This window comes from Microcebus murinus, chromosome 18, assembly GCF_040939455.1.
Source record: "Microcebus murinus isolate Inina chromosome 18, M.murinus_Inina_mat1.0, whole genome shotgun sequence".
NCBI lineage: Eukaryota > Metazoa > Chordata > Mammalia > Primates > Cheirogaleidae > Microcebus > Microcebus murinus.
In genome coordinates, this window is record NC_134121.1 from 29,161,382 (window position 1) to 29,187,639 (window position 26,258).

The 26,258-nt window shown below is 38.1% G+C and overlaps 1 protein-coding gene across 1 annotated transcript in view; it reads right to left on the minus strand.

Annotated features, from left to right (window-relative positions):
* The window catches only part of APPBP2 (amyloid beta precursor protein binding protein 2), a 66,068-nt gene that overhangs the window by 9,985 nt on the left and 29,825 nt on the right, over positions 1–26,258 (minus strand). Inside the window, exons 5-11 of the mRNA XM_012776288.3 lie at positions 15,130–15,298; positions 10,364–10,453; positions 7,058–7,125; positions 6,874–6,979; positions 5,999–6,123; positions 2,525–2,610; positions 90–280 (exon numbers count right to left, since the gene is read on the minus strand). Of these exons, the coding sequence (XP_012631742.1) occupies positions 90–280; positions 2,525–2,610; positions 5,999–6,123; positions 6,874–6,979; positions 7,058–7,125; positions 10,364–10,453; positions 15,130–15,298 (835 nt within the window). The remainder of the gene's footprint in view (positions 1–89; positions 281–2,524; positions 2,611–5,998; positions 6,124–6,873; positions 6,980–7,057; positions 7,126–10,363; positions 10,454–15,129; positions 15,299–26,258) is intronic.

Here is a 26,258-nt window from a genome sequence, read left to right on the forward strand (position 1 = left end):
TCATGGCATAAGGTAAAAATATAATAAATGTATACTTTATTATTTAAGATTATTAAGAGAGAGAAAAACATAGTAAAACAAGTTTCTACCTTAAATTTTCTCATGGACTGATAAAGTCTTCCAAGGTTTCCATAGTGTTTTGCCGTCTGTACGTTAAATTCCCCGAAAGCTTTTTTAGCTAGCTGGAGTGAAGACAGGTGCAAATCATGAGCTTCTTGAAGCAGCCTCTGTTCAGTTTCCTTATTATGACAGTCAATTGCAATCTCCTCCAAAATAAGTGCTGAATAAAGAGAGCAATAAATTAGTGTACTAAAGCTAATCAGAATGTCTAACTTAAAAAATAAAATGACATAAATGTTTACTGAATATTATCTACATGTGGTTATGATTAGAATTGGTCAAGATGAAAGAAAGTAAACAATTTTAACAAAAAAGTATACTTTTTAGGGGTCATTTTATTTTGCACAGTATTAATGAATTCAAATTTAAGAAAAATAATGTTATACATCAAATTATTTTGCAGAATTAGCTTTTATTTTAACAGATTGCTATACTCTGTGGTGTGAATTTGTCTTTTCAATTAAATGGAAAGAAGAGGCACATTTTTAAGAGTTATGAAACTGTGTCAAGGAGTACCTAAGCACTTTTGATAATTTTGAAACTACACTTTATAAAACATAACCTTTAACCAAACATAGCTAAAAGAATTGATTACCTTCTACTCACTTGACCAACCAAATCAGGCAAGAAGACATTTCAATTTCAAAGCTGCATTCAAGGCTCAAATTCCATCTAATGTCTTAGCAATCCTCCTGCCTCAGCCTCCCAAGTAGCTGGGACTACAGGCATGCGCCACCATGCCCAGCTAATTTTTCTATATATATTAGTTGACCAATTAATTTTTTTCTATTTATAGTAGAGACAGGGTCTCGCTCTTGCTCAGGCGGGTTTCGAACTCCTGACCTCGAGCAATCCTCCCGCCTCGGCCTCCCAGAGTGCTAGGATTACAGGTGTGAGCCACTGCGCCCGGCCTCACTGCAGCATTTTTAAAGAACAAGTTAAAAACAATATAAAGGTCTAATATTAGAGGGGAGATTAAAAACATTAGAAAAAAGGACAAATGTATTGAAATGGAAAAATGTTCATTATATATTAAGTGAAAAAATCAGATTATAAAACTAAAAAATTATTCATTCATTTAATTATCTTATTTAAAAAAAGAAAAGCCTGGCCGGTGTGGTGGTGTGCACCTGTAATCCCAGCTACGTGGAAGGCTGAGACAGGAGGATTGCTTGAGCCCAGGAGTTTGAGGTCGCTGTGAGCTAGGCTAATGCCACGGCACTCTACTCAGGGCAACTCTACTCAGAGTGGGGCTGCCTCAAAACAAAATAAAACAAAACAAAAGCCTAAAATAATATTCACCAAAATGTTGACTCAGGATTTCAGGATTGGTGGGATTTTTCAGGCAACTTAATTTATTTTTTTCTCTTTTTTTATCTAACTTTTTTTTTTTTTTTTTTTTGAGACAGAGTCTCGCTTTGTTGCCCAGGCTAGAGTGAGTGCCGTGGCGTCAGCCTAGCTCACAGCAACCTCAAACTCCTGGGCTCGAGCGATCCTTCTGCCTCAGCCTCCCGAGTAGCTGGGACTACAGGCATGCGCCACCATGCCCGGCTAATTTTTTTTTTTTTTATATATATATATCAGTTGGCCAATTAATTTCTTTCTATTTATAGTAGAGACGGGGTCTCGCTCTTGCTCAGGCTGGTTTTGAACTCCTGACCTTGAGCAATCCGCCCGCCTCGGCCTCCCAGAGAGCTAGGATTACAGGCGTGAGCCACTGCGCCCGGCCTATCTAACTTTTAATTTTTGATATTAATCATGTATTACTTATGTAACTTTAAAAAATGCAAATATACAAAATAAAAAAAAAAAGAACAAAAAAAAATGCAAACATAGACGGAAAAAAAACCTAGTTCCAGAACAAAGGTAAAACTTATCCAATATGCATGGAATTACTATATGGGTGACCCAATCGTGGTAGCAAAATAAATGGATTAAAAAGCCTTAGCGGTGATTAGAAGAAAAGTTAAAATAAGAAAAGGAAGAAAGTGATATTTGACAAGAGCCTTGCAACATTCAGGGTAACATGATATGAAGCTCAGTTTAAAAATCCTGCACTATAAAGCACTGAAACTCATCTTTAGTTCTCTATCCATGTTACTGTGGAGTCATTTGGGTTATTCCTCCATGCAAGCCTCAAAAGAAATTAATGCATACAAGAATGAAAAAAGGAGAGAGAAAAGAAAGAAATTCTGACTTATTAACATCATTATGTGAGAGAAGCAAATAATCTCTCATTATGTACCACTGGAAACCCTTAAGTAGAGTTGCAGTGAATTGACTATCAGAGTAATACAGATATAAAGTCTAATCCTGTGGTACTACCTCTAAGAAAATAAACAAATACCCCTATTTTGTACTACATATTATCTAAAAATATCTGAGACTAGATTATAAAGGATACCTTTCACCCTCTTTGAAGAAGCCAAAAGAAGATGATCTTCAGGTAGGATGTGGGTAATGATACCAATAGCTCTTTCTGCGTGAAATCTGCAATGAAGATAAATATAGTCTGGCATTTCTTTTTAGTTACAAATGATTTAAAACTTTAAAAAAATCACAATCTGTAATATAATACTAATAGAAAGTACCTCTGAAACTATTTGTGGTAAAGAACCAGTTTTTTCTTTGTTTTAAATTTCTAATCTGTTGTGGACTGAACTTTTAATATCCAGTGGATTCCCATTTCCCTCAGAATAAGATAGGAAGTTCTTATTATGGCCTAGAAGGCTCTACATCTTTCACTCTTCCACCTCTTTGACCTCATCTCCTACGATTCTCAGATCAATCGTCTTTTCCCCTCTAGCCACATAGGCCTAGCAGTTTCCCGAACACGCAAAGCACATTCTTACCCTTGTACTCACTTTACCTTCCCTCTGCATTGATCTTCCTCTGATCTTCCACATGGCTCACTCCTACTGAACAGGCCTTACCAGAACAGACCAATTAAAAGGCCCTTAAAATAAAAATCTACCATCACTCTCTAAACTTAGCTTAGCACACTTTTATTCTTCTTAACAGCATGTATTCTCTTGCCTGACATGTTTGGTTATTTATTTTTGCCCCATCTCACCAAATACAAGGTAAGCCATTTATCTATTTTATCTGTCAGTTCCTTTCAAACTACTCTAAGCATCCTATCCTTATCTTCCAGGCAATCATTTTCTCAAATTTGTCTTCCAATTTACTAATTCTCTCTTTAGTTGTAACTAATCTATTATTTAACTTGCCTTCTGAGTTTAGTGTCAATGACTATTTTCCATTTCTGCTTTTCTTATTAAGATATAATTCACACAGTACACAATTTACCCATTTAGTGTAGTTTTTAGTATAGTCACACAGTTGTACACCCATAACTCAATTTTATAATATGTTCATCTTCCCATAAAGAAATTCATGCCTATTAGCAGCCACTCTCCATTTCCCTCAAACTCCTCAGCCTAAGTACCATCAATTTATTCTCTGTCTCTATGGATTTGCCTACTGTGGACATTTCACATAAATGGAATCATACAATATATGATCCTTTGTGACTGGTTTCTTTCACTAAGCACAATGTTTTCAAGGTTCACCTATCTTGTATACTGCAGGTGTCAGTTGCTTTATTTTAAAATCTAACTTTTTTCTTTTTCTTTTTTGGAGACAGAGTCTTGCTGTCTTGTCCAGGCTAGAGTGCGGTGGTGTCAGCTTAGCTCACAGCAATCTCAAACTTCTGGGCTTATGCAATCCTTCTGCCTCAGTCTCCCAAGTAGCTGGGACTACAGGCATGTGCCACCATGCCCGACTAATTTTTTCCTATATATTTTTAGTTGTCCAGCTAATTTCTTTCTATTTTTAGTAGAGACAGGGTCTTGCTCTTGCTCAGGCTGGTTTCGAACTCCTGACCGATCTTCCTGCCTCGGCCTCCCAGAGTGCTAGGATTACAGGTGTGAGCCACCACGCCCGGCCCTTACTTTTTTCTTTATTTTTCCTCCAAAATATTATTGATTCCGTCTTTTATATCAGGGTCAACAAACTTTTCCTGCAAAAGGGCCAGATATTTTAAGTAGTGTTGGCCATACATTCTCTGTTGCAACTATTCAACCCTGCTGCTGTAGTGTGAAAACAGCCATAGGAAAATACATGGACAAATGAGCATGGCTACGTTCCAGTAAAACTTTGCCAGCAGGCCATCTTTCGCCAACCCACTTTGTATCTTTAATCATTTATGAATACATGCTCTAGAGCAGGGGTCCTCATACTTTTTAAATGGGGGGTGGGGGGGGGTGAGGGCCAGTTCACCGTCCCTCAGACCATTCACTGTAGGGCCATTGGAGAGTGCGGCCCACATTCCACATATGCGCACTGTGGGCCGAGACCAGTAGGCTTACCAGTAGGCTTAGCAGGACAGGCAGCTGTGGCAAACAAAACACCCAGCGGGCAGGATAAATGTCATCGGCGGGCGACATGTGAGCCTGCAGGCTATAGTTTGAGGACCCCTGCTCTAGAGCATCAACCAAAAAAGTTCTGTTAACTAAAGTTTCAATCTTGTTCATTTTGTCTGCTGACTCAGAGGAAAAGTCTCCTTCCGTATTTTGTAATTTTTTTTTTTTTTTTTTTTTGAGACAGAGTCTCACTTTGTTGCCCAGGCTAGAGTGAGTGCCCTGGCGTCAGCCTGGCTCACAGCAACCTCAATCTCCTGGGCTCAGTGATCCTACTGCCTCAGCCTCCCGAGGAGCTGGGACTACAGGCACGCGCCACCATGCCCGGCTAATTTTTTGTATATATATTTTTAGTTGGTCAATTAATTTCTTTCTATTTTTGGTAGAGATGGGGTCTCGCTCAGGCTGGTTTCGAACTCCTGACCTTGAGCAATCCGCCCGCCTCGGCCTCCCAAAGTGCTAGGATTACAGGTGTGAGCCACCGCGCCCGGCCTGTATTTTGTAATTTTTAATGGTGAATTCATTTTAGGTAGAGCTAGATCTATAAGATTTCTATATAGTTTGGGTTGATGGTTAATTATTTCCAAGAGTTTTACATTTTCTCCCACAAGGTGTCCCAGGGGAACTAGCTTCACCAAAGTGCTTTGAAATGTTTTTCTCTGTTTGGAGGTCCTGTATGCACTATGTCCAAACTCAAAAGTGGTATAGGTCTGTAATTATCAATTTCCCTGTGAGGACCTTTTCTGGGTTCAACTGTTACCCCAAGCACATATGGACAGGTATCCTTGTTATCTCTCTATCAATTGACAGACTTTTTTCCCCTCAGTCTGTCCTTTCCCTGAGAGTGTAGCCTTGATCTTGATTTCAGGTGAGGTTTTCAGTTCTAACCTTCCCCCACCCCATCCCACCCCACCTCCTATGGGTTAAATGTCTCTTAAACTGAGGATTGTTCAACCAAGGTTATAGAAACCTCTAGGCTTTTTCATCACCCCAGAGCAGTTATACCATAGTCCATGTCTAATCCTTTGGATTATAGTGTTCATTATGGCCCTTGGACATTTCCCCTCACGCTTGCATTCAGTTATGCATTTAAAAAAGATGATTGCTGTATTTATTCAGTATTTCTATGTGTTTTGAGAAAGAAGTTTTTAGGTTATTAAGTTTGCCATTCAGCTAGAGGCTACTGTATTACTCAAAGAGAAACTATTGATGAAATACTCAAAAGATAAGTCATGCTGTATATGAAGATATACAAGTCTCAATATTAAACCACATAAAGGTTAAATGAGTGGCCTATAAATTGGTATGATTTTAAATGACTTCAAGAACATTTTAGGCATCCTGTTAAAGCTCTAGGGAGACAAATTTAATCCATAAAGTACATTTAGTACTACTGTATTACGGAAAAAACAAAAAACAGTATTTAATCCTTCACAAAAAAGGAACGTGGAACTCACAGCGCATTGTCAAATTTCCCAGAGCTATACTGGTGAACATAAGAAGAATAAGCCAAGTCTTCATGAGCTGTTGCTACATGGATATTTTTGCCACCAAACACTGACTGTCGAATGTCAAGAGCTGCCTGAAAGAATCATAAAAATATTTGTTAATACTGTAAACCTTCTGAAAAGACGATCTATTTAAAGATCCTAACAATTTAAATGTATTTTCTTCATACTAAATCCCATAAGTTTTGAAGCCAAGAAAGTCCTGCTGTATTTAAAATACAGAACATGAAATGTCACCTAGAATGCCTGAATTTTTCAAGATGGAGTCTGACTTAAAAAGCAATGGCTTAATAATAATAATAATCATTCCTATGTTTTAGAAGTCACATCAATGTTTTTCTCTATGTCCTTCTTCAAAATTGAACTATAAAATCAAGGATAACTTATCTAGAGCAATGGCATATTACATCATTTACCTGAGAATGACTAAGAAAGGCCTAAAATGATTACTGATGGCCTTCCTTGCTGTTACAAAGGCAGCTACAGTGACATTTGCTAAGTCAACAAAGACAAGCCATCATTTGGGCAAATAAAAAATGGAAAAGCACTCCTAAATATGAGCCCACAATCCAATAATTCTTTTTCTTAATGATTCTCTTTAATTCCTAAATCATTAAATTTTAAGCTTTCTAGGCAATACTTAATAAAATAATGGTGTGCCCTATGTATGTATCTGGGGGAGCTCAAAGCTATTTATTTATTTATCTTTAAAAATGAAATACCAGGTAAAAGTCATTTCTAAAGAGTGGCTTATAGATTGCAAACAAATACAGGTCAACAAGTCAGTTTAGATTGAAAGAAAAAAAAGATAACCATTAACATACCTGATAAATTGCAACAGACTGACAGATATTATCTACATTGAGTAAGTAGAACCCATAATCTAGCAGTGTATCAGAATATTTTGGATGTTTGGATCCAAAATGATCCCTATAAAAAGATACAAAACTATTAGGATATGAAGTGGAGAGACAACTTAAAATGGTATTTTAAATAACAATCACTTACCGTGCCAAATACACTGCATGTTTAATTAACTGTTCTGCCTTCTTAAATTCACGTTTTACTACACAAGCCTAAAGATAAAGTGAAAAATTGTTAAATAACTCTCAAACAGTTCATTAGTGTGCTAAAATAAGTATAGTTTATATATTCTGGCCATAATAGTCAATAAGAAAAAAAATCTCCAAACGTAAATAGATGGCTTCTATTTCTATTTGTAATTTCTTTCCAAGTATTTAAAAATTATATTATATTATAAATAGATCTGTATATACAGATCTGTATTATAAACAGATTTGTATATACCTGGGAAATTATAGAGTTTAAAGTTTTAAGTCATTCCTAGTACAAACCTATTACAACAAAGTTACCTTACAATGCTGGTATACTCCCATCTTTCTATATTATTAAACTAAAATGGTGGTGGGGGGAGATTTACCACAGTATTTTCTAAGGTACTTTAAAATCAGTTCTGCAGTGGCTTAAAACAATGTTTTACAGTTTTCACCTAATAATTTTTAAATGCACAGAATTTCAAGTTTTCCTATTTTCTCTCTTTCCTTTTTCTTTCACGTTTCTTTTTTAAAGAGATGAGGGTCTCACTACATTGCCCAGGCTGTCCTAGAACTCCTCTGCTCAAGCGATCCTCCCGCCTCAGTCTTCTGAGTGCCTGGGGCCACAGGTGAGCACCACCATGCCTGGCTTCCTATTATTCTTAAAATATTCTGAACCATAGCCTGTCACAGTGGCACAATGCCTGTACTCCCAGCTACCTGGGAGGCTGAAGCAGTAGTGTGCTGTGATCATACCTGTGAAAAACCACTGTACTCCAGCCTGGGCATCATAGCAAGATGTCTATGATGTTTACTTGCTCTAAAATGACTGATTTAATGTATTTCACAGAAATCTTGTCCTCTTCTAAATCCACAATTTAAGAATCTTTCCTCTAAATGAATTTACATAAGTAAAATTGACCAAAGTGAAATATTCAAATTTGGGAAACTTCTAGATAGAGAGAGTATACCTGAAAGTACATTAATGCTTTAAGGTCTCATCACACTAAAAGAACAGTTTTAAAATACCACTAAATAGCTTCAAAGAAGTAAGGCAAATATGAGAGAAAAATCAAATAAGGATTATTTAGTGAGTCAAGTATAGCAAGCTGTCTTGCCAGGAGAGTGCAATACTATGACTAAAAGATTTAATAGTAGGCTATCCTTCAGGATAATAGTGACCAAAGCCTACACAATTTTGGCATAAGGTTGCTATAAATGTTTAAGAAAAACAAAAACAGGCTGGGCGCAGAGGCTCACGTCTGTAATCCTAGCACTCTGGGAGGCCGAGGGGGGCGGATTGCTCGAGGTCAGGAGTTCGAAACCAGCCTGAGCAAGAGTGAGACTCCATCTCTACTATAAATAGAAAGAAATTAATTGGCCAACTAATATATATAGAAAAAATTAGCCAGGCATGGTGGCACATGCCTGTAATCCCAGCTACTCAGGAGGCTGAGGCAGGAGGATGCCTTGAGCCCAGGAGATTGAGGTTGCTGTGAGCTAGGCTGATGCTATGGCACTCACTCTAGCCTGGGCAACAAAGAGAGACTCTGTCTCAAAAACAACAACAAAAAAACCCACAAAACAAACAAAAACAAACTCCAGCTGGAATGGCACCCAAATATTAATACTACTTAGGTTTTTTGTTTTGTTTTTTTAGAGACAGGGTCTTGCTCTGTTACCCTGACTGGAGTGCATTGGCTCAATCACTGTAGCCTTGAGCTACTAGGTTTAAGGGCTGCTCCTGACTCAGCTTCCTGAGTGGCTAAGACTACAGGTGTATGCCACCATACCCAGCTAATATGCTTTTGTAGATATGGGGTCTTGCTATGTTGCCTAGGATAGTACTGAACTCCTAGCCTCAAGCAATCCTCCTGTCTTGGCCTACCAAAGTGCTGGGATTATAGGCTATAGCCTCCATGCCCAGCCTTTTTTTTTTTTTTTTTTTTTTTTTTTTTTTTGAGACAGAGTCTCGCTTTGTTGCCCAGGCTAGAGTGAGTGCCGTGGCGTCAGCCTAGCTCACAGCAACCTCAAACTCCTGGGCTCAAGTGATCCTTCTGCCTCAGCCTCCCGGGTAGCTGGGACTACAGGCATGCGCCACCATGCCCGGCTAATTTTTATATATATATCAGTTGGCCAATTAATTTCTTTCTATTTATAGTAGAGACGGGGTCTCGCTCTTGCTCAGGCTGGTTTTGAACTCCTGACCTTGAGCAATCCGCCCGCCTCGGCCTCCCAGAGAGCTAGGATTACAGGCGTGAGCCACAGCGCCCGGCCTCAGCCTTTTTTTTGAGACAAGGTTTCACTCTGTTGCCAAGGCTCAAGTTCAATGGCATGATTATAGCTCACTGCACCCTTAAACTCCTGGGCTCAAATAATCCTCCTGCCCCAGCACTCCCATGTAGGACTGTAGGCATACATGACTGTGCTTGGCTAATTGTTTTTTTTATATATATATATATATATATTTTTTAGACACAGTCTCACTTTGTTGCCCAGGCTAGAGTGAGTGCCGTGGCGTCAGCCTGGCTCACAGCAACCTCAATGTCCGGGGCTCAGCGATCCTACTGCCTCAGCCTCCCGAGGAGTTGGGACTACAGGCATGCGCCACCATGCTCGGCTAATTTTTTTTGTATATATATTTTTAGTTGGTCAATTAATTTCTTTCTATTTTTGGTAGAGACGGGGTCTCGCTCAGGCTGGTTTTGAACTCCTGACCTTGAGCAATCCGCCCGCCTCGGCCTCCCAAAGTGCTAGGATTACAGGCGTGAGCCACCACGCCCGGCCTTAATATATATTTTTTAAAAGACAGGGTCTTGCTATGTTGCTGAGGCTGGTCTCCAACTACTGACCTCAAACAATCCTCTGTCCTTGTTCTCCCAAAGTGTTGGGATTATAATCAATGCCACTGGTGTAGTAGTATCATGCAAAATTCCCAAAGAAATCCCAAATCCCTGCTGGGATTACAGGTGTGAGCCACCACACCCAGTCTCCAAATACTACTTTGATCTGTACTTCCCTGAGACAAAATAATTTCAAAACAAATTATTTCACAGGTTTTCCTGGTAAAGGAAAATTAGCTAAAGTCTATGTGGGATAGTTTAGTTAGAAACCAGATTTCTAAAAATGAGCACAGAAACTTTGAAAACAGGCCTATATCTATGGAGTATAGAAAAACTATGTTAAATAGGTTAATTAAAACAAATTTAAAGCCCGATAAATCCTATAATTCATTCAATAATTTTAACATTATATTCACCTTAGAAGCTTGTCTTAAAACATCCACCACGACTTTGACTGGCAAGCCTGCTGTGATTTCTCTCATTGCCTCAATGCACCATTTATATGCCTGAAAAAAAAATTATAGAAGAGACAGAACTATGATAAATCAAATTGATAATATTTAATGAAATGACTGCAAATATTTTAAGCTTTCAAGTACTAAAATATGAACATACACAAAATATTTACACTTAAAATTTTCTGAGGCTAAACATTCTTGAAAATACAAATTTGTGACATTATTTTTTACTCTTAATATCTATAGTTTGTCTTAATCAGACCTCAAGGATACATGACATATTTTCAGGAAATCAGAGGCATAGTTCTCTCTTGCCCAGAAGCCTTTGCACATTCTGCTCCCTCTGCCTTAGAACATATTCCTCCTTCCTCTAACCCCTTCACTAACCTAATTTATCTTTCAGGTTTGAGTCCTAGACTAGGATTCCTGTGTTTTCCTGCACTTTCCTTCCCCTACTGTTACACTTGTTATTTCATGACTTAACTGCCTGTTTAGCTGAGTGCTTAGTTTATGCCAGCTATTGTTCTAAGTACTTTATGTACATTAGCACATTTAATTGACAAAACAGCCCTATGTGATATGTACTATTACTATGGGAAACTGAGGTACAGAGAGGTTAAGAGGCAGGTAATGTGCTATGTACATAGTGAGAAACAAAAATGTCCTTCTCGCCGGACGCGGTGGCGCGCGCCTGTAGTCCCAGCTACTCGGGAGGCTGAGATGGGAGGATCGCTTGAGCCCAGGAGTTCTGGGCTGTAGTGCGCTATGCCAATCGGGTGTCCGCACTAAGTTCGGCATCAATATGGTGACCTCCCGGGAGCGGGGGACCACCAGGTTGCCTAAGGAGGGGTGAACCGGCCCAGGTCGGAAACGGAGCAGGTCAAAACTCCCGTGCTGATCAGTAGTGGGATCGCGCCTGTGAATAGCCACTGCACTCCAGCCTGGGCAACATAGCGAGACCCCGTCTCTAAAAAAAAAAAAAAAAATGTCCTTCTTCTCCTAGTGTTTAGCAGGAGAGAGAAAAAAAAGACAAATTAGTAACCTTAACATTTGTACCCCCATAATATGCTGAAAAAAAAAAAAACTGGAAAAAAAAAGACACATTATCTTGGATAGTGGTAACTGCTTTAAACAAAACAAAACAAAATATTATGAAGGGATCACAAGGAATGGGGGGAGAACATATTAGAAAATAAATATTTCTCTCCTGCAAGTTTCATTCTCTTGCATTTCACTTAAAAGGTACAGCTATTCGGAAGCAAGTTTGATGCAAATATGAAATAAAAGCTATTCATCCAACTCAGATTTAGGTCAGAAAACCTGGTTTGTGTTTGTAGGATACTAAAAAAGTTGATTTTGTTCCAAAGTAATAAGGTAATATTTTTAGAATTGTGATAGATTTTAATACCATTATAAAATATTTATTGCTCCACCCCTTCTTTTCCCCTTTGGGAAGGATACACTTCCCTTTCACATTAAAGACAAGCATGGCCACGTGACTTTTTCCAATCAATTAATATATGAGAGAGGCTGAGGTGGGCGGATGGTTCAAGGTCAGGAGTTCGAAACTAGCCTGAAACCTAGCACTCTGGGAGGCCAAGGCGGGTGGATTGCTCTAGGTCAGGAGTTTGAAATCAGCCTAAGCAAGACCGATACCCCGTCTCTACTAAAAATAGAAAGAAATTAATTGGCTAACTGAAATATATAGAAAAAATTAGCTGGGCATGGTGGCACATGCCTGTAGTCCCAACTACTCGGGAGGCTGAGGCAGGAGGATCACTTGAGCCCAAGAGTTTGAGGTTGCTGTGAGCTGGGGTGATGCCATGGCACTCTAGCCAGGCACAGAGTAAGACTGTCTCAAAAAAAAAGAAAAAAATTAATATATGAGAAGTGAAATGTGCCATTTCTGGGAGAAGGCTCTAAGTGTCAATTGTGCTTCCCCATGAAGTTTCTGCCTCTGCTTCAAGGATGGTGGTAACATTCCAGGTAGATGTGCTAGAACACAATGGGTCTTGATCAAAGTACAGATATAATGTTAAGTACAGCCACAGCTGCTACAAAACAGGGATATAGCATGAGCAAGAAACAAATTTTTATTGTTTCAAAACCACTGCTATTCTAGGGTTGATATTACCTCAGCATAGCCCAGCCTATCCTGACTAATATAAGAATATGGTGAGGCAGGGCCCAGTGGCTCACGCCTGTAATCCTAAATTAGTTGGGTATGGTGGTGTGCGCCTGTAGTCCCAGCTATTTGAGAGGCTGAGGCAGGAGGATCTCTTGAGCCCAGGAGTTTGAGGTTGCAGTAAGCTAGGATGACACCACTGTAGTCTAGCCAGGGTGACATAGCAAGACTCTGTCTCAAAAAAAAAGGTGATAATTCATCAAACTTTATCCTCAAGATTTGTGTATTTTTCTGCATATATCAATAAAAAGTTTATTTATTTATAATTAAAAGACTAAACTCGGCCCGGTGCGGTGGCTCAACACCTATAATCCTAGCACTCTGGGACCTCGAGGCCGGAGGATTGCTCAAGGTCAGGAGTTCGAAACCAGCCTGAGCAAGAGCGAGACCCCGTCTCTACTATAAATAGAAAGAAATTAATTGGCCAACTAAAAATATATAGAAAAAATTAGCCGGGCATGGTGGCGCACGCCTATAGCCCCAGCTACTTGGGAGGCTGAGGCAGAAGGATCACTTGAGCCTAGGAGTTTGAGGTTGCTATGAGCTAGGCTGATGCCATAGCACTCTAGCCCAGGCAACAGAATGAGACTCTATCTCAAAAAAAAAAGAGTACAACAGCTATTCACAGGCATGATCCTTAGTGCACTACATCCTTAAACTCTGGAGCTCAAGTGATGCTCCTGCCTCAGTCTCCCAAGTACCTGGGACTACAGATATGAGGCACTCTGCCCAGCCTTGATAAATTCTTATATAACTATTATAAGCAGCATGACCTAGCATCTGAGTTGCACAAACATCACTTTACAATTATTCTAGAATTTTCTGGTTTCACTTCTAAGTAATTTTCCCTTAAATATGGGATATATATTTATACTGATGGGGCAAAAATCAAGATAGAAATAATTTACAACATGAAAGTTAAATGACTGCTATCTGACAGCATGAAATAATTATGATATTTTTCCATATTAAAGCAACCAAGCAAAGCAAATAAGCACATACAGATCACTTCTCAATTACATGTTTATTAGCCCATAAGCATTAATTTAATAATATAAAAGCCAGGAATAAAGCTGTCTTTCTCATGGGGCAGAGGAAGATGCAAAGCAATACAAGAAGATATAAATAAAATCTAGTTTCCCACTGAAATGAATGCCTTCAAGTTATATGAGTTCATTGAGAACTATAGATTCAACTGAAAGCATCTATTCAAGACTCAGTTAACAAAACATGCCAATTGAAACAATTCGGATAGATGGCCAGGCATGGTGGCTCACACTTTAATCCCAGTGCTTTGGGAGGCCAAGTTGGGAAGATTGCTTGAGGCCAGGAGTTCGAGACCAACCTGGGCATCATAGTGAGACTTCATCTTTACAAAAAATAATAAAAAATTAGCTGGGTATAGTGGTCCTCGCCTGTAGTTCCAGCTATTCAGGAGGTTGAGGTAAGAGGATCACTTGAGACCAGGAGTCTGAGGCTATAGTGAGCTATGATTATGTCGCTCTACCCCAGCCAGGGTAGCAGAGTGAGACCCTGCCTCAAAAAAACAAAAACAAAAAATTGAGGCAGGCCAGGCGCGGTGGCTCATGCCTGTAATCCTAGCACTCTGGGAGGCCGAGGTGGGCAGATTGCTCGAGGTCAGGAGTTCGAAACCAGTCTGAGCAAGAGTGAGGCCCCATCTCTACTATAAATAGAAATTAATTGGCCAACTAATATATATATAAAAAAATTAGTCAGGCATGGTGGCACATGCTTGTAGTCCCAGCTACTCGGGAGGCTGAGGCAGTAGGATTGCTTGAGCCCAGGAGTTTGAGGTTGCTGTGAGCTAGGCTAACACCACAGCACTCACTCTAGCCTGGGCAACAAAGTGAGACTCTTGTCTCAAAAAATAAATAAATAAATAAATAGAGGCAGAGATATACACATGTGATCAAATTTAAAAGAACAGAAACAAAACTGGCCCTAAATCGTCCATGTATACATTTAAACTGTATATATTTAAATGTATGTATATATTTAAACATTTCACAAATATTCCTTTTGTCTGATTTTAAATATTCTACTGCAATGTATACTGGTTTAAGTAAACTTAGTATGTGAAAACAAGATCTATAGTACATATAACAGAAGACTATTTGATTTATCCTGTTTTTTTAAAATAATGAATTTATTCCCTAGGATGTTTGTTTGTTTCTGAGACAGAGTCTTGCTCTGTCACCTGGGCTTAGAGTACCATGCTGTCAGCCTAGTTTACAGCAGCCTCAAACTCCTGGGCTCAAGTGATCCTCTTGATGCAGCCTCCCCAGTAGCTGGCACTACAGGCACACACCACCATGCCTGGCTAATTTTTTCTATTTTTAGTAGAGATGGGATCTCACTCTTGCTCAGGTTGGTCTCTAATTCTTGAGCTCAAGGGATCCTCCCACCTCGGACTCCCAGAGTGCTAGGATTACAGGCGTGAGCCACCGCATCCAACCGTGATTTACACTGTTTTATAGGTACTTACTGGTCAAAATGAGACACACCTCAAAACACTTACCTCATCATAGTGGCTTTTTGCAAATAGGAGTGCACAAAGCTCTCCATAGAGTGCAGCTTTGTTTGCTTGCTGGCCATGTTTTGACAGTTTATCCATATATGTCTGAGCTAACTTAAATGTTTCTTCACCCAAATGATATTTGCAGTTTCCATTTCGCACATGAAGCAACCTGAAAAACACAAATAATATTCCTCTATTTTTGATATTTCTATCATGGTGGACCTGATAACCTCTTACAGATCACTACATAGCACTTACATGACTTATGGTAACTAGATGCAAAAATGAAGCAGCATCAGAAAACAACTGTCTGGCCCAAAGTGGGGTTGACTAATGCCCATGAAGAAATACAGGCTCTTTCCCGAAAGCTTCCCATGATTAATCTCATACACCTTTGATTCCTTATCTTCTCTAAATGTTTTACGTATTTTTGTATACTTGGCATATGTCTAAAAAACTAACATTTACTCTTTTTGTTCTAAATCTGCAATATGATTTCAGTATTAAAAACTTATAAAATAATAAAGAAAATAACATCAACATGAAATACCCACTATTACCTTCTATTTTTATTTTTAGTACATTTGTGTAACACTTGATCAATTACCACTGATTTCATGATGCATAAGTGCTTATTTTTATCTTTCCAATAAGTTCACAGAAAATAGCAGTACTATCAACTATTTCTTTTATAATCTTTATTTTCTATGGTGGAAAATACAGTTCTTTACACAAAGTATAACTATGCTATTTAATGATATGCAAGAGTAGCAAAATATTTTAGATCATACTGATGTCTAGATAGCAATAGACTATACATCTATACAGACTATACAAGACAGGAGAACACTATTAGGACTGGACAATTATTTATGTATCTATTATAATGCTGGCTAGAACATTATGTCCATGTATGAAGCCAATACAATTTTCTGAAAATGTTTAGCCTGAGAAGGAACAAAAGTATAAAAGCCCTTTAATAGAAAACCTAGGTGAGGTGTGGTGGCTGAAGCCTGTAATACCAGTACTTTGGGAGGCCAAGGCAGGAGGATCACTTGAGGCCAGGAGTTTGAGACCAGCCCGGGCAACAAAGTGGGATTCTGTCTCTATAAAACATTAAAAAAAACTAGCCAGGCATGGTGATGCATGCCTGTAGTCCCAGCTACTTGGGTGGCTGAGGCAGGAAGGTCACTTGAGCCTAGGAGTTCGAGGATACAAAGAGCTATGAGTGTGCCACTGTACTCCAGCTTGGGGAACAGAGCAAGACCCTGTATCCAAAAGAAAAAAGCAAAAGAAAACCAAGAAGTATGGTGAAGTTGGGAAGCATTCTTCAAGACTATAAAATCAATAGATACTTAAAATTTATTTATTCTATCTGTACCAAAAATATTAACAGATTAATAACCTAAAATGAGAAAAATTCAAATAATCCTCTAATGGATCTTTTTTTTGTACAGGGAAAACAGAGTATCTTCAAAAGAATCAGAACTAATCAATAAGGTAATGAACACTATTCAATGTCAATGTGTATCCTCCCAACACTTACCATACAGTTATCTGCTTTTAGAAAAGAATACAACCCTCAAGAAAAATAGTATAGTAAGGTTGATCCAAAATTCTGGAGTATCTTTCCTAACATTAAATTCTAACTTAAAGCTGAAATGAAGTAATTTATCAGGCTATTCTAGATGGTGAGTTGATTGGATTTGTATTTTTAAGGAGAAATAGAAAAATGTGAATGTTCCAAACAGAAGGAACAACAAGTAGCAAAGGCCCTGAGAAGCGGAGGAATATCTGGCACAGTGGAAGAACAGAAAAAAAGCATTTGGAGTAAAGCGAATAAAGGATTATGTAAAGAGAAATGAGAAAGGAGAGATAAACACGATTTTATATAGATCCTTCCTAGCCATGGATAGGAGTTTCGGTTGCAACAGTAAGTGAGGTGATAGAGGTTCTAGAACAATGCTATCTAACATTTCCTGAGATGATAGAAATGTTCTACACTTATGCTGCTCACCTTGGTAGCCACTGGTCACAAGTGGCTACTGAGTATTAAAAATGTGCCTAGTATGACTGAGGACTGTTTTGTTTTTTTTTTGAGACTCACTCTGTTGCCCGGGCTAGAGTGCCTTAGCGTCAGCCTAGCTCACAGCAACCTGAAACTCCTGGGCTCAAGCGATCCTCCTACCTCAGACTCTCGAGAAGCTGGTAACTACACGTATGTGTCACCACGCCTGGCTAATTTTTCTATATATTTTTAGTTGTCCAGCTAATTTCTTTCTATTTTTTTAGTAGAGATGGGATCTCACTCTTGCTCAGGCTGGTCTCGAACTCCTGAGCTCAAACGATCCTTCCACCTTGGCCTCCCAGAGTGTTAGGACTACAGGTGTGAGCCACCATGCCCGGCCTGATTTTTAATTAATTTAATTTTAATTAATTTAAATTTAAATAGACACATATGGTTAATAGCTACCACATGGGACAATGCAACTCTAGAAAGAATGCTCTGGCTGCAGCGTGGGGCATGGATTACAGCAAAGCCAAGAGTGGACACAAAGCAACCAGGGCAGAAGATATTATGACAGTCGAGGAAAAAAAAATCCTCGAGGAAAAAAGGATTAGTTTTTGAAATATAGACTTGATAGTTCGCTAAATGGTTGAATGAGAAAAACGAAAAACTTAGGCAACGGTTGTAAATTTAGAAAATGAAAAGAACATCCAAGATCGAGGAACCAACAAAAAAAAAAAAAAAAGAACAGTGCTTACTTCTCATTTCCACAATGTTAACAATTTCATATCCAATAACCCTCACTGTTAAGTATTCTAAAATAACAATTTCTGGAAGTTATTTAGTAACTGGCACATGATGAGGTAGCAAACTAAACATTTTATGCCAGAAAAGCACCGCTTGATATTTTCTCATCTCCACTGGTTGTCTACTGAAACAAAAGGGCAAATTAAACATATGGAGACTCTTCAGAGTTTGTGTGTCCATCTGGGCTGCCACTAAGCAGGATGCAGAATCCAAGGAACCTTTGGTCCAATTTATAGTCTAATTTTGTCTCAACTCTCAGCCTAAGAGAAAAGCAGGTTCTCGAGATTCTCTACATATGGCGCTACCATGTAAACACATAGTATTTTACTTTTAGGACAACACAAAGTCATGTCTACCTGATCAACAGCTGTTGTCAAAAGCAATTACTATTTAATTGGTTAAACTATTCATTGCTTGAAATGGAAAATATAAAAATTTAGAAGTCAGTAGTTTATTAATATATTTACTATAAGACTGAAGAAGATGACTAGTTAGATCCTCATCAGCCACATATGACAAAGATAAAATACACCGAAAGTAAACCTAAAAGAAAAGAATTTCTTTCCTTACAAGTGCCTTGTTCTAAGAACAGGTTAAAATTTTTAGAAATAAAGAACAGCTTGAGGCCAGGCGCGGTGGCTCACACCTGTAATCCTAGCACTCTGGGAGGCCGAGGCGGGCGGATTGCTTGAGGTCAGGAGCTTGAAACAAGCCTGAACAAGAGCGAGACCCCCGTCTCTACTATAAATAGAAAGAAATTAATTGGCCAACTAATACATATAGAAAAGATTAGCCGGGCATGGTAGCGCATGCCTGTAGTCCCAGCTACTCGGGAGGCTGAGGCAATAGTAACGCTTGAGCCTAGGAGATAGGGGTTGCTGTGAGCTAGGCTGATGCCATGGCACTCACTCTAGCCTGGGCAACAAAGTGAGACTCTGTCTCAAAAAAAAAAAAAAAAGAACAGCTTGAAAGCACAAGGTTTGATAATGAAAATAAAGACTACTGTGGTTTTTTAAATTTTATTATTTATTGTGGTGAAATATATTAAAATTTGCCATTATTTTTTAAGTGTACAATTCAGTGGTATTAATTATATTCACTATGGCATGCAACCATCACCACCATCCACTTCCAAAACCTTTTCATCACCCTAAATAGAAGCTCTGTAAGCATTAACCATAGCTTCCCATTCCCCTTTACCCATAAGTCCCTGATAAAATTTAAACTGCTTTCTGTCTCTATGAATTTGCCTATTTAAGAAATGGAATCATACAGTATTTATCCTTTTGGGTCTACCTTAATTACTTAGGATAAAATTTTCAAGATTGATCCATGCTGTAGCATGTATTAGAACTGGCTGAATCACTGGGTACATATAATATTGTATGCATATGTCATATTTTGTTTACTAATCTGCTGCTGGATACTTGGATTGTTTCCATCTTTTGTCTCTCATGAATAATTCTACTATGATACATACAAATATCATTTTGAGTCCCTGCTTTCAATTCTTTCAAGTATATACCTTCGAGTGAAATTGCTGGGTCATATGGTAATTCTATGTTTAGCTTTTGAGAAACTGCCAAACTGCATTCCACAGCAGCTGCAATATTTTATATTCCAACCAACAGTACACAAAGGTTTCTAATTTCTTCTCATCCTTGCCAACACTTACTTTCTATTGTTTTTGTTTTTTTAATTGTACCCATCCTTGTAAGTATGAAGTGGCATCTCATTATGCTTGGTTTGCATCTCCCTAATGACTAAAAACACTGAGCATGTTTTCATATGCTTATTAGTCATTTATAGATCTTCTTTGGAAAAATGTCTATTCAAGCCCATTTTTTAATTTTGTTATTTGTTGAGTAGTAGTTCCTTTTTTCTTTTTTGGAGACAGAGTCTTACTCTGTTGCCTGGGCTAGAGTGCTATGGTGTCAGCCTAGTTCACAGCAACCTGAAACTCTCAGCCTCAAGCAATCCTCCTGCCTCAGCCTCCCAAATAGCTGTGACTATAGGCATGTGCCACCATGCCCAGCCAAATCTTTTCATCTTATTTTTCATTTACCATTAATTGGCTATTTTACTTATCATACTTAGTTATTTCCTCTACTCTCTTTGTTTATATCTAGCTTGGTCAAATTTCCAATTCTTTTTATCCTTATTCCCATAGTAAAGTGCAGAAGTTCTATCACACTCCTCCATTACACAAATCATTATATGCCCATCTCTATCACTAATAATGTTTGAACATTAAATAATACTGCCTATTTCTACTCCACCAAGAACAGATCTTTGTAACATATTTATTTCTCCATGCTCCCACATGTATATTTTAAAAATAGGCTATCATATATGCCAAATAAAAAGTAACCTGAATATAAAGAGATGAGCCTTTATTTTCCATCTAAAAGTATTTTTGCCAACTCGTATATATCCCAAGTTTAGGGATATATAACACTTAAAAGCTTATAATATTTAAATCTTATGTTATACATATGTATTCAAAATCTAAATTAAATTTGTGAAAATTGCTTTTCCTCCTTGTAATTTATAAAACAACTTTTTTCCTTTTCTTTCTTTTAAGAGACAAGGTCTCACTCTCTTGCTCAGGCTGGAGTGCAGTGGCTTGATTTTAGCCTGCTGTAGTCTCAAACTCCTGGGCTCAAGCAATCCTCCTGACTCAAACTACTGGTGTATGCCACCACATCTGGCTATTTTTTTTTACTTTTTGTGGAGATGAGGGTCTCACTGTATTGCTTGAGTGGGTGCTGAACTCTTGGTCTCAAGCAATCCTCCCACTCGGCCTCCCAAAGTGCTAGGATTACAGGTGTGAGCCACATAGCCCCAACTTTATTCAAATTATTCACCACACATCTCAAACATTTGTCTTCATAATCACCACAACTATTTCTTGAGTCATCTAACAGCTTTTCAGAGTAAAACATTTTCACTTCTTTAAAAATCAATATTTTTGAGTATGTGTATGATGTCACCAGAAATTTTATCCAAAGCTACAAGCAACCGTCTGTAAACCATTAGGCCTGCTGGTTAGGCTTTTCCATTCCTCCTATGGCAAGTAGATATCCATGATCTCTAACACTGATCCACTCTATCACTTCAAAGTAATCTTTAAAAAGCCCATTAAGAAAGCTATCCAACACTTACAACTCTAAGGTAATGACCTCCAGAATAATTCGAAATCTCTTAAATTTCATTACTTCCTTAAAAAGAAAATTCTCCCAGGTGGTCTCTATGTGCTTCCTGATATTAGCACTGACTGATGTTTCAGGTTAACATTTCTTTCCTAAATAGTATTTTGTTGTTCAAAATACAGGTTCAATATCCCTTATCCAAAATGACTGGGAACAGAAGTGTTTCAGATTTTGGATTTGGAACACTCAACCTGTTACAGACTTGAAAGAACATCACATAACATGAAAGTCTTTGTAAGACAACTCTCTTTACTGTGGGATGATTTTGGAGGAAAAAAGAAATCCAACCTTATCTTACATTTAAGAAGATGTGGTAACTGAGAATTTCTGTTTTATGTTATTTCTAAAATTTCCCTTTCATCTCTGGGTTGAAAAAGATCCTTACCTAATAGGGCTGGGTGTTATGGCTCATTCCTATAATTCTAGCACTCTGGGAGGCTGAAGCAGGAGGATCGCTTGAGGTCAGGATTTCAAGATCACCCTGAGCAAGAGTGAGATCCCTCAGACCCCATCTCTACTCAAAACAGAAAAAATTAGCCAGGTGTGCTGGAGTGTGCCTGTAGTCCCAGCTACTTGGAAGGCTGAGGTAGGAATACTGCTTGAACCCAGGAGCTTGAGCTAGGCTGACACCATGGCATTCTAGCCTGGGCAAGAGAGTAAGAGTCTGTGTCAAAAAAAAAATCTATTATAGACTCCCAATTTGTTCTTCATTCTCTTCCTACTCTATTTGCATGTAGGACATATATTATAATATTTATCACTTACTACTTTTTCTATACCATCTTTCCCTATTTTGAGATTTGTTATTACTGAACTTTTATTTGGCTAGAGAAATTCCTTGAGTATTTTTCTGAGATAAGGTACAGGGAGCTACACTGGGTGTATGCATACTTGAAAATTCTTTCTTTTGCCCTAAAAATTGATGATGATGTATAGTATTTTCTCTCAATAATTGAGACATTGGTATCTTTGTATTTCAGGAACTTCAACTGCCTAGGACTTAGGCAGGGTTCTTTTTAAATCCAGATTCAAGTTTTTACACGCACACTAACATACACACGTATGTGTGCATATGTGCACCAGTTCAGGAAGTTCTTTTTTTTTTCACTTAAAAAAAAAAAAACTATCAAAGCAATACATGTCTATAATTTTAAAAATAAAAAAAGTAGAAAATGATTTAAAATAAAAAGTTTGCTCTGCCCCACTCTCAGAAGCATAAAGGCAATCTCTTTCTCCTCTGCAGGTCTCAAGGGAACTCTTGACATCAAACAAACCATGCTCACATGGACTGATAAACTCTAGAGAAGAAGTTGGAAAAGGGGGTTGAGGATATGCTTTTAGGTTAATTATCTTAAAAAAAATGCACAATTCAGTAATAGATATATTATTGATGCTCAGTATGAAATGTTAATTTACCATAAATAAACCAAAAAATATTACTGGGGTGTGTGTGTGTATATATATATACACACACACATATATATATAATAGATAATATTTATTTTCTTCTTTATAGTTTTCTGTGTTTTCAGAATTTGTTTGGCAACAAATATGTATAAGCAAAAAAACCAGAGCTGGCCAGGCGCAGTGGCTCACGCCTGTAATCCTAGCACTCTGGGAGGCCGAGGCGGGCGAACTGCTTGAGGTCAGGAGTTCGAAACCAGCCTGAGCAAGAGCAAGACCCCATCTCTACTATAAATAGAAAGAAATTAATTGGCCAATTAATATACATAGAAAAAATTAGCCAGGCATGGTGGCGCATGCCTGTAGTCCCAGCTACTTGGGAGGCTGAGACAGAAGGATTGCTTGAGCCCTGGAGTTTGAGGTTGCTGTGAGCTAGGCTGATGCCACGGCACTCACTCTAGCCTGGGCAACAAAGTGAGACTCTGTCTTAAAATAAAAAAAGCAAAAAACCAAAAACCAGAGCTATTAAATAGAAAAGAAATAAGGGAAAACATGCAGAGTCCCCAAGGAATACAAAAGGATTGAAAAATGGTACCAGGTTTAACTACTTTCTGCTAAGTAAGGCCAAGAAGGTTCTCTGACATTTGCTCTATAATGTTTTGATGCCAGCCTGAGAGTAGAAATTGGCTTTGTGATATTAAATTGAAAAACATACTCGTACTCTTGCATCAGACTCAAAGCCCCTGGGATTGGTCAAAGGATTTCATTAGTATCTGTTCTGCAAAACACATAGTCAATTAATACCTCCAATTTCTTTTTGTCTTAATAAAAAACAAAGTCAGAAAAATTCAATCTTTTTAAAAACAATACTAAGTTTAAGATAAAAAAATTATATAAAAATTACATTAAATATACTTGTAATCACCAAAAATTTAAATAGAGTTTCATCCAAGCAAATTTTATTTTGAAATTTCAAATTTCTAGGGACAAAATGTCTTGTCTTGGTATACAGGCAGTATGCTGGTACTATAAATAGCTTTGTTCCTTGGTCCAGACAACATTCTAAATTCACAAGTGCTAGCTGCAAAGACTCACTGTATTGTTAGTTATCTATTCAATATTCTCCACCTCTTCTACCTTAATGTAGACCCAGGAGTTCATTCAGAGTAACAATATGCAAATTAAAAATGTTTTGCTCCCTACAACACCTTACACACAGATTGGAAGATGTGTAGAATATGTCCCAGTTTCCTAGTTTAAAAGACAGGTAAGCAAAAAGATAAGATTAGACTTCTAGGAGAGCTATTTTTTCTGATTTAAAAAAGAAACAAAAATGAGACTCAGCTGGCAAAAGCCTTTTGTCCTTTCCCTTTCTCCCTGCCTATCAACACTTGCAACAATAATGATGTGAGATGTATGATAAAGAAGACAAACTAGGAAGGAGAAAAGGAGACTTGGTCCTGTGAAAAAACTAAATCTTTTGGTTAGGCTAAAGCAAAATTTATATGGAAGCCTTAACATTAAACAGAGGAAACATTATGTATCTGAGTGAAATAAATCTGACTCTGTGAATAAAAGTCACATACAAAAAGAAAGTGTTTTATCTTTTGGTCAAGACTTTTATAAAGAATAATTTATGGCCAGGTATAATGGTTCACACCTGTAATCCTAGCACTTTGGGAGGCCAAGGTGGGAGGACTGCTTGAGGCCAGGAGTTCAAGACCAGCCTGAGTAACACAGCGAGTCCCCGTCTCTGTAAGAAATTAAAAAATTAGCCTGGTGTGGTGGTATGTGCCTGTAGTCCTAGCTACTGGCAAGGTTGAGATGGGAGGATCGCTTGAGCCCAGGATATTAAGGCAGCAGTGAGCTACCTCAGTGCCACTGCAGCATTCCATTCCACTCTGGGCAACAAAGACCCTATTAAAAAAAAAAAAAAAAATATATATATATATATATACACACACACACATACGTATATGTATATATACATGTATATATACATATATATGTGTGTGTGTGTGTGTATATATATATATATATATATATATATATATATATATATATATGAATGAAATGAAATTATCCAAAATGACTTTTCTGTTCCAAAGTAACTAGTTCAGGCCGGGCGTGGTGGTTCACACCTGTAATCCTAACACTCTGGGAGGCCGAGGCGGGCAGATTGCTTGAGGTCAGGAATTTGAAACCAGCCTGAGCGAGACCCTGTCTCTACCAAAAATAGAAACAAATTAATTGACCAACTAAAAATATATATACAAAAAATTAGCCAGGCATGGTGGCACATGCCTGTAGTCCCAGCTACTCGGGAGGCTGAGGCAGTAGGATCACTTGAGCCCAGGAGATTGAGGCTGCTGTGAGCTAGGCTGATGCCAGGGCACTCACTCTAGCTTGGGCAACAAAGTGAGAATCTATCTCAAAAAAAAAAAAAAAAAAAAAAAAAAAAAAAAACAAAGTAACTAGTTCATATATATAAAAATAGTTAACCAATCCCATTTAGGACAGTCAAGTCTCCTATTCCTACAAACACAGAATTGGCAGAAGAAAAAAGACAAAGATTATTTTGATCAGTACTATAAATTATAGCCCCAAATACCAATCACTTTATAGTTTATGAACACAAATATTCTTATGGTTTATCCCAAGGAGCTGGGACTACCATGTCTGGCTAATTTGTTTTTTATTTTTTGTAGAGACAGAGTCTTGCTACGTTGCTCAGGCTGGTCTCAAACTCCCATCTCTGCCTTCCAAAGTGCTGGGATTACAGGCATGAGCCACTGTGCCCAGCCAGGATTTGAACGATTTTCTAACAGCCCTATATAAAACAAGGCAATGAAAACCACATGAAATTCAACTGAAATCCAAACTGGAGAGAGGGAGGGGAGAGGGAGAGGAAGAGAAAGAGCAAAAGGAAGAAAGGGCAAGGGGGAGGAGGAGGTGTAAGGGGAAGAGGGTGATAGGGGATGGAGGAGGGGGAAGAAGTAGGGAAGAAAGAAGGGAGGAGGAGGAAAGGGGGGAGACATAGCTTTACTCAATTTTAACTTAAATCAACAAAGGTTTAATAGAAGAATCTATATTCTAGCTCTGAAGGGGTTCAGATTTAATTAACTCATCTCTAAAATACCTGGGATATATGCCCCTTAATTCCTTAAAAGTAGAAGACTGTAAGTGCAGTAAATTGACTTTAGTTAACTTAGGACAAAGAATTTCTATTGTTTTATTTTTTGACTTTATTTTGATTTTCCTTAGTTTTATATTATAAACTCTTTTTAAGAGATGTCAAATCAAATTGGGGGACAGAGAAAAACCTAACTAATTCTAAATGTTACATATACAGAAAAAAGTATAGTAAAAGCAGAGTTACTTCTAAATTTGCTTGCCTTGAAGTAAACCTGTAAAAAAAATTCACTATATTGTCAAAGAAAAGTTATTTATAAGTAAAATATTGATCTTGTTATGCATGATTATGGAAATGTAAATAAAGCAGGGGTAAAAAAGTAGCATCCAAGAAAAATGTAGGCCGGGCGCTGTGGCTCACGCCTGTAATCCTAGCTCTTGGGAGGCCGAGGCGGGCGGATTGCTCAAGGTCAGGAGTTCAAAACCAGCCTGAACAAGAGCGAGACCCCGTCTCTACTATAAACAGAAAGAAATTAATTGGCCAACTGATATATACATATAAAAAA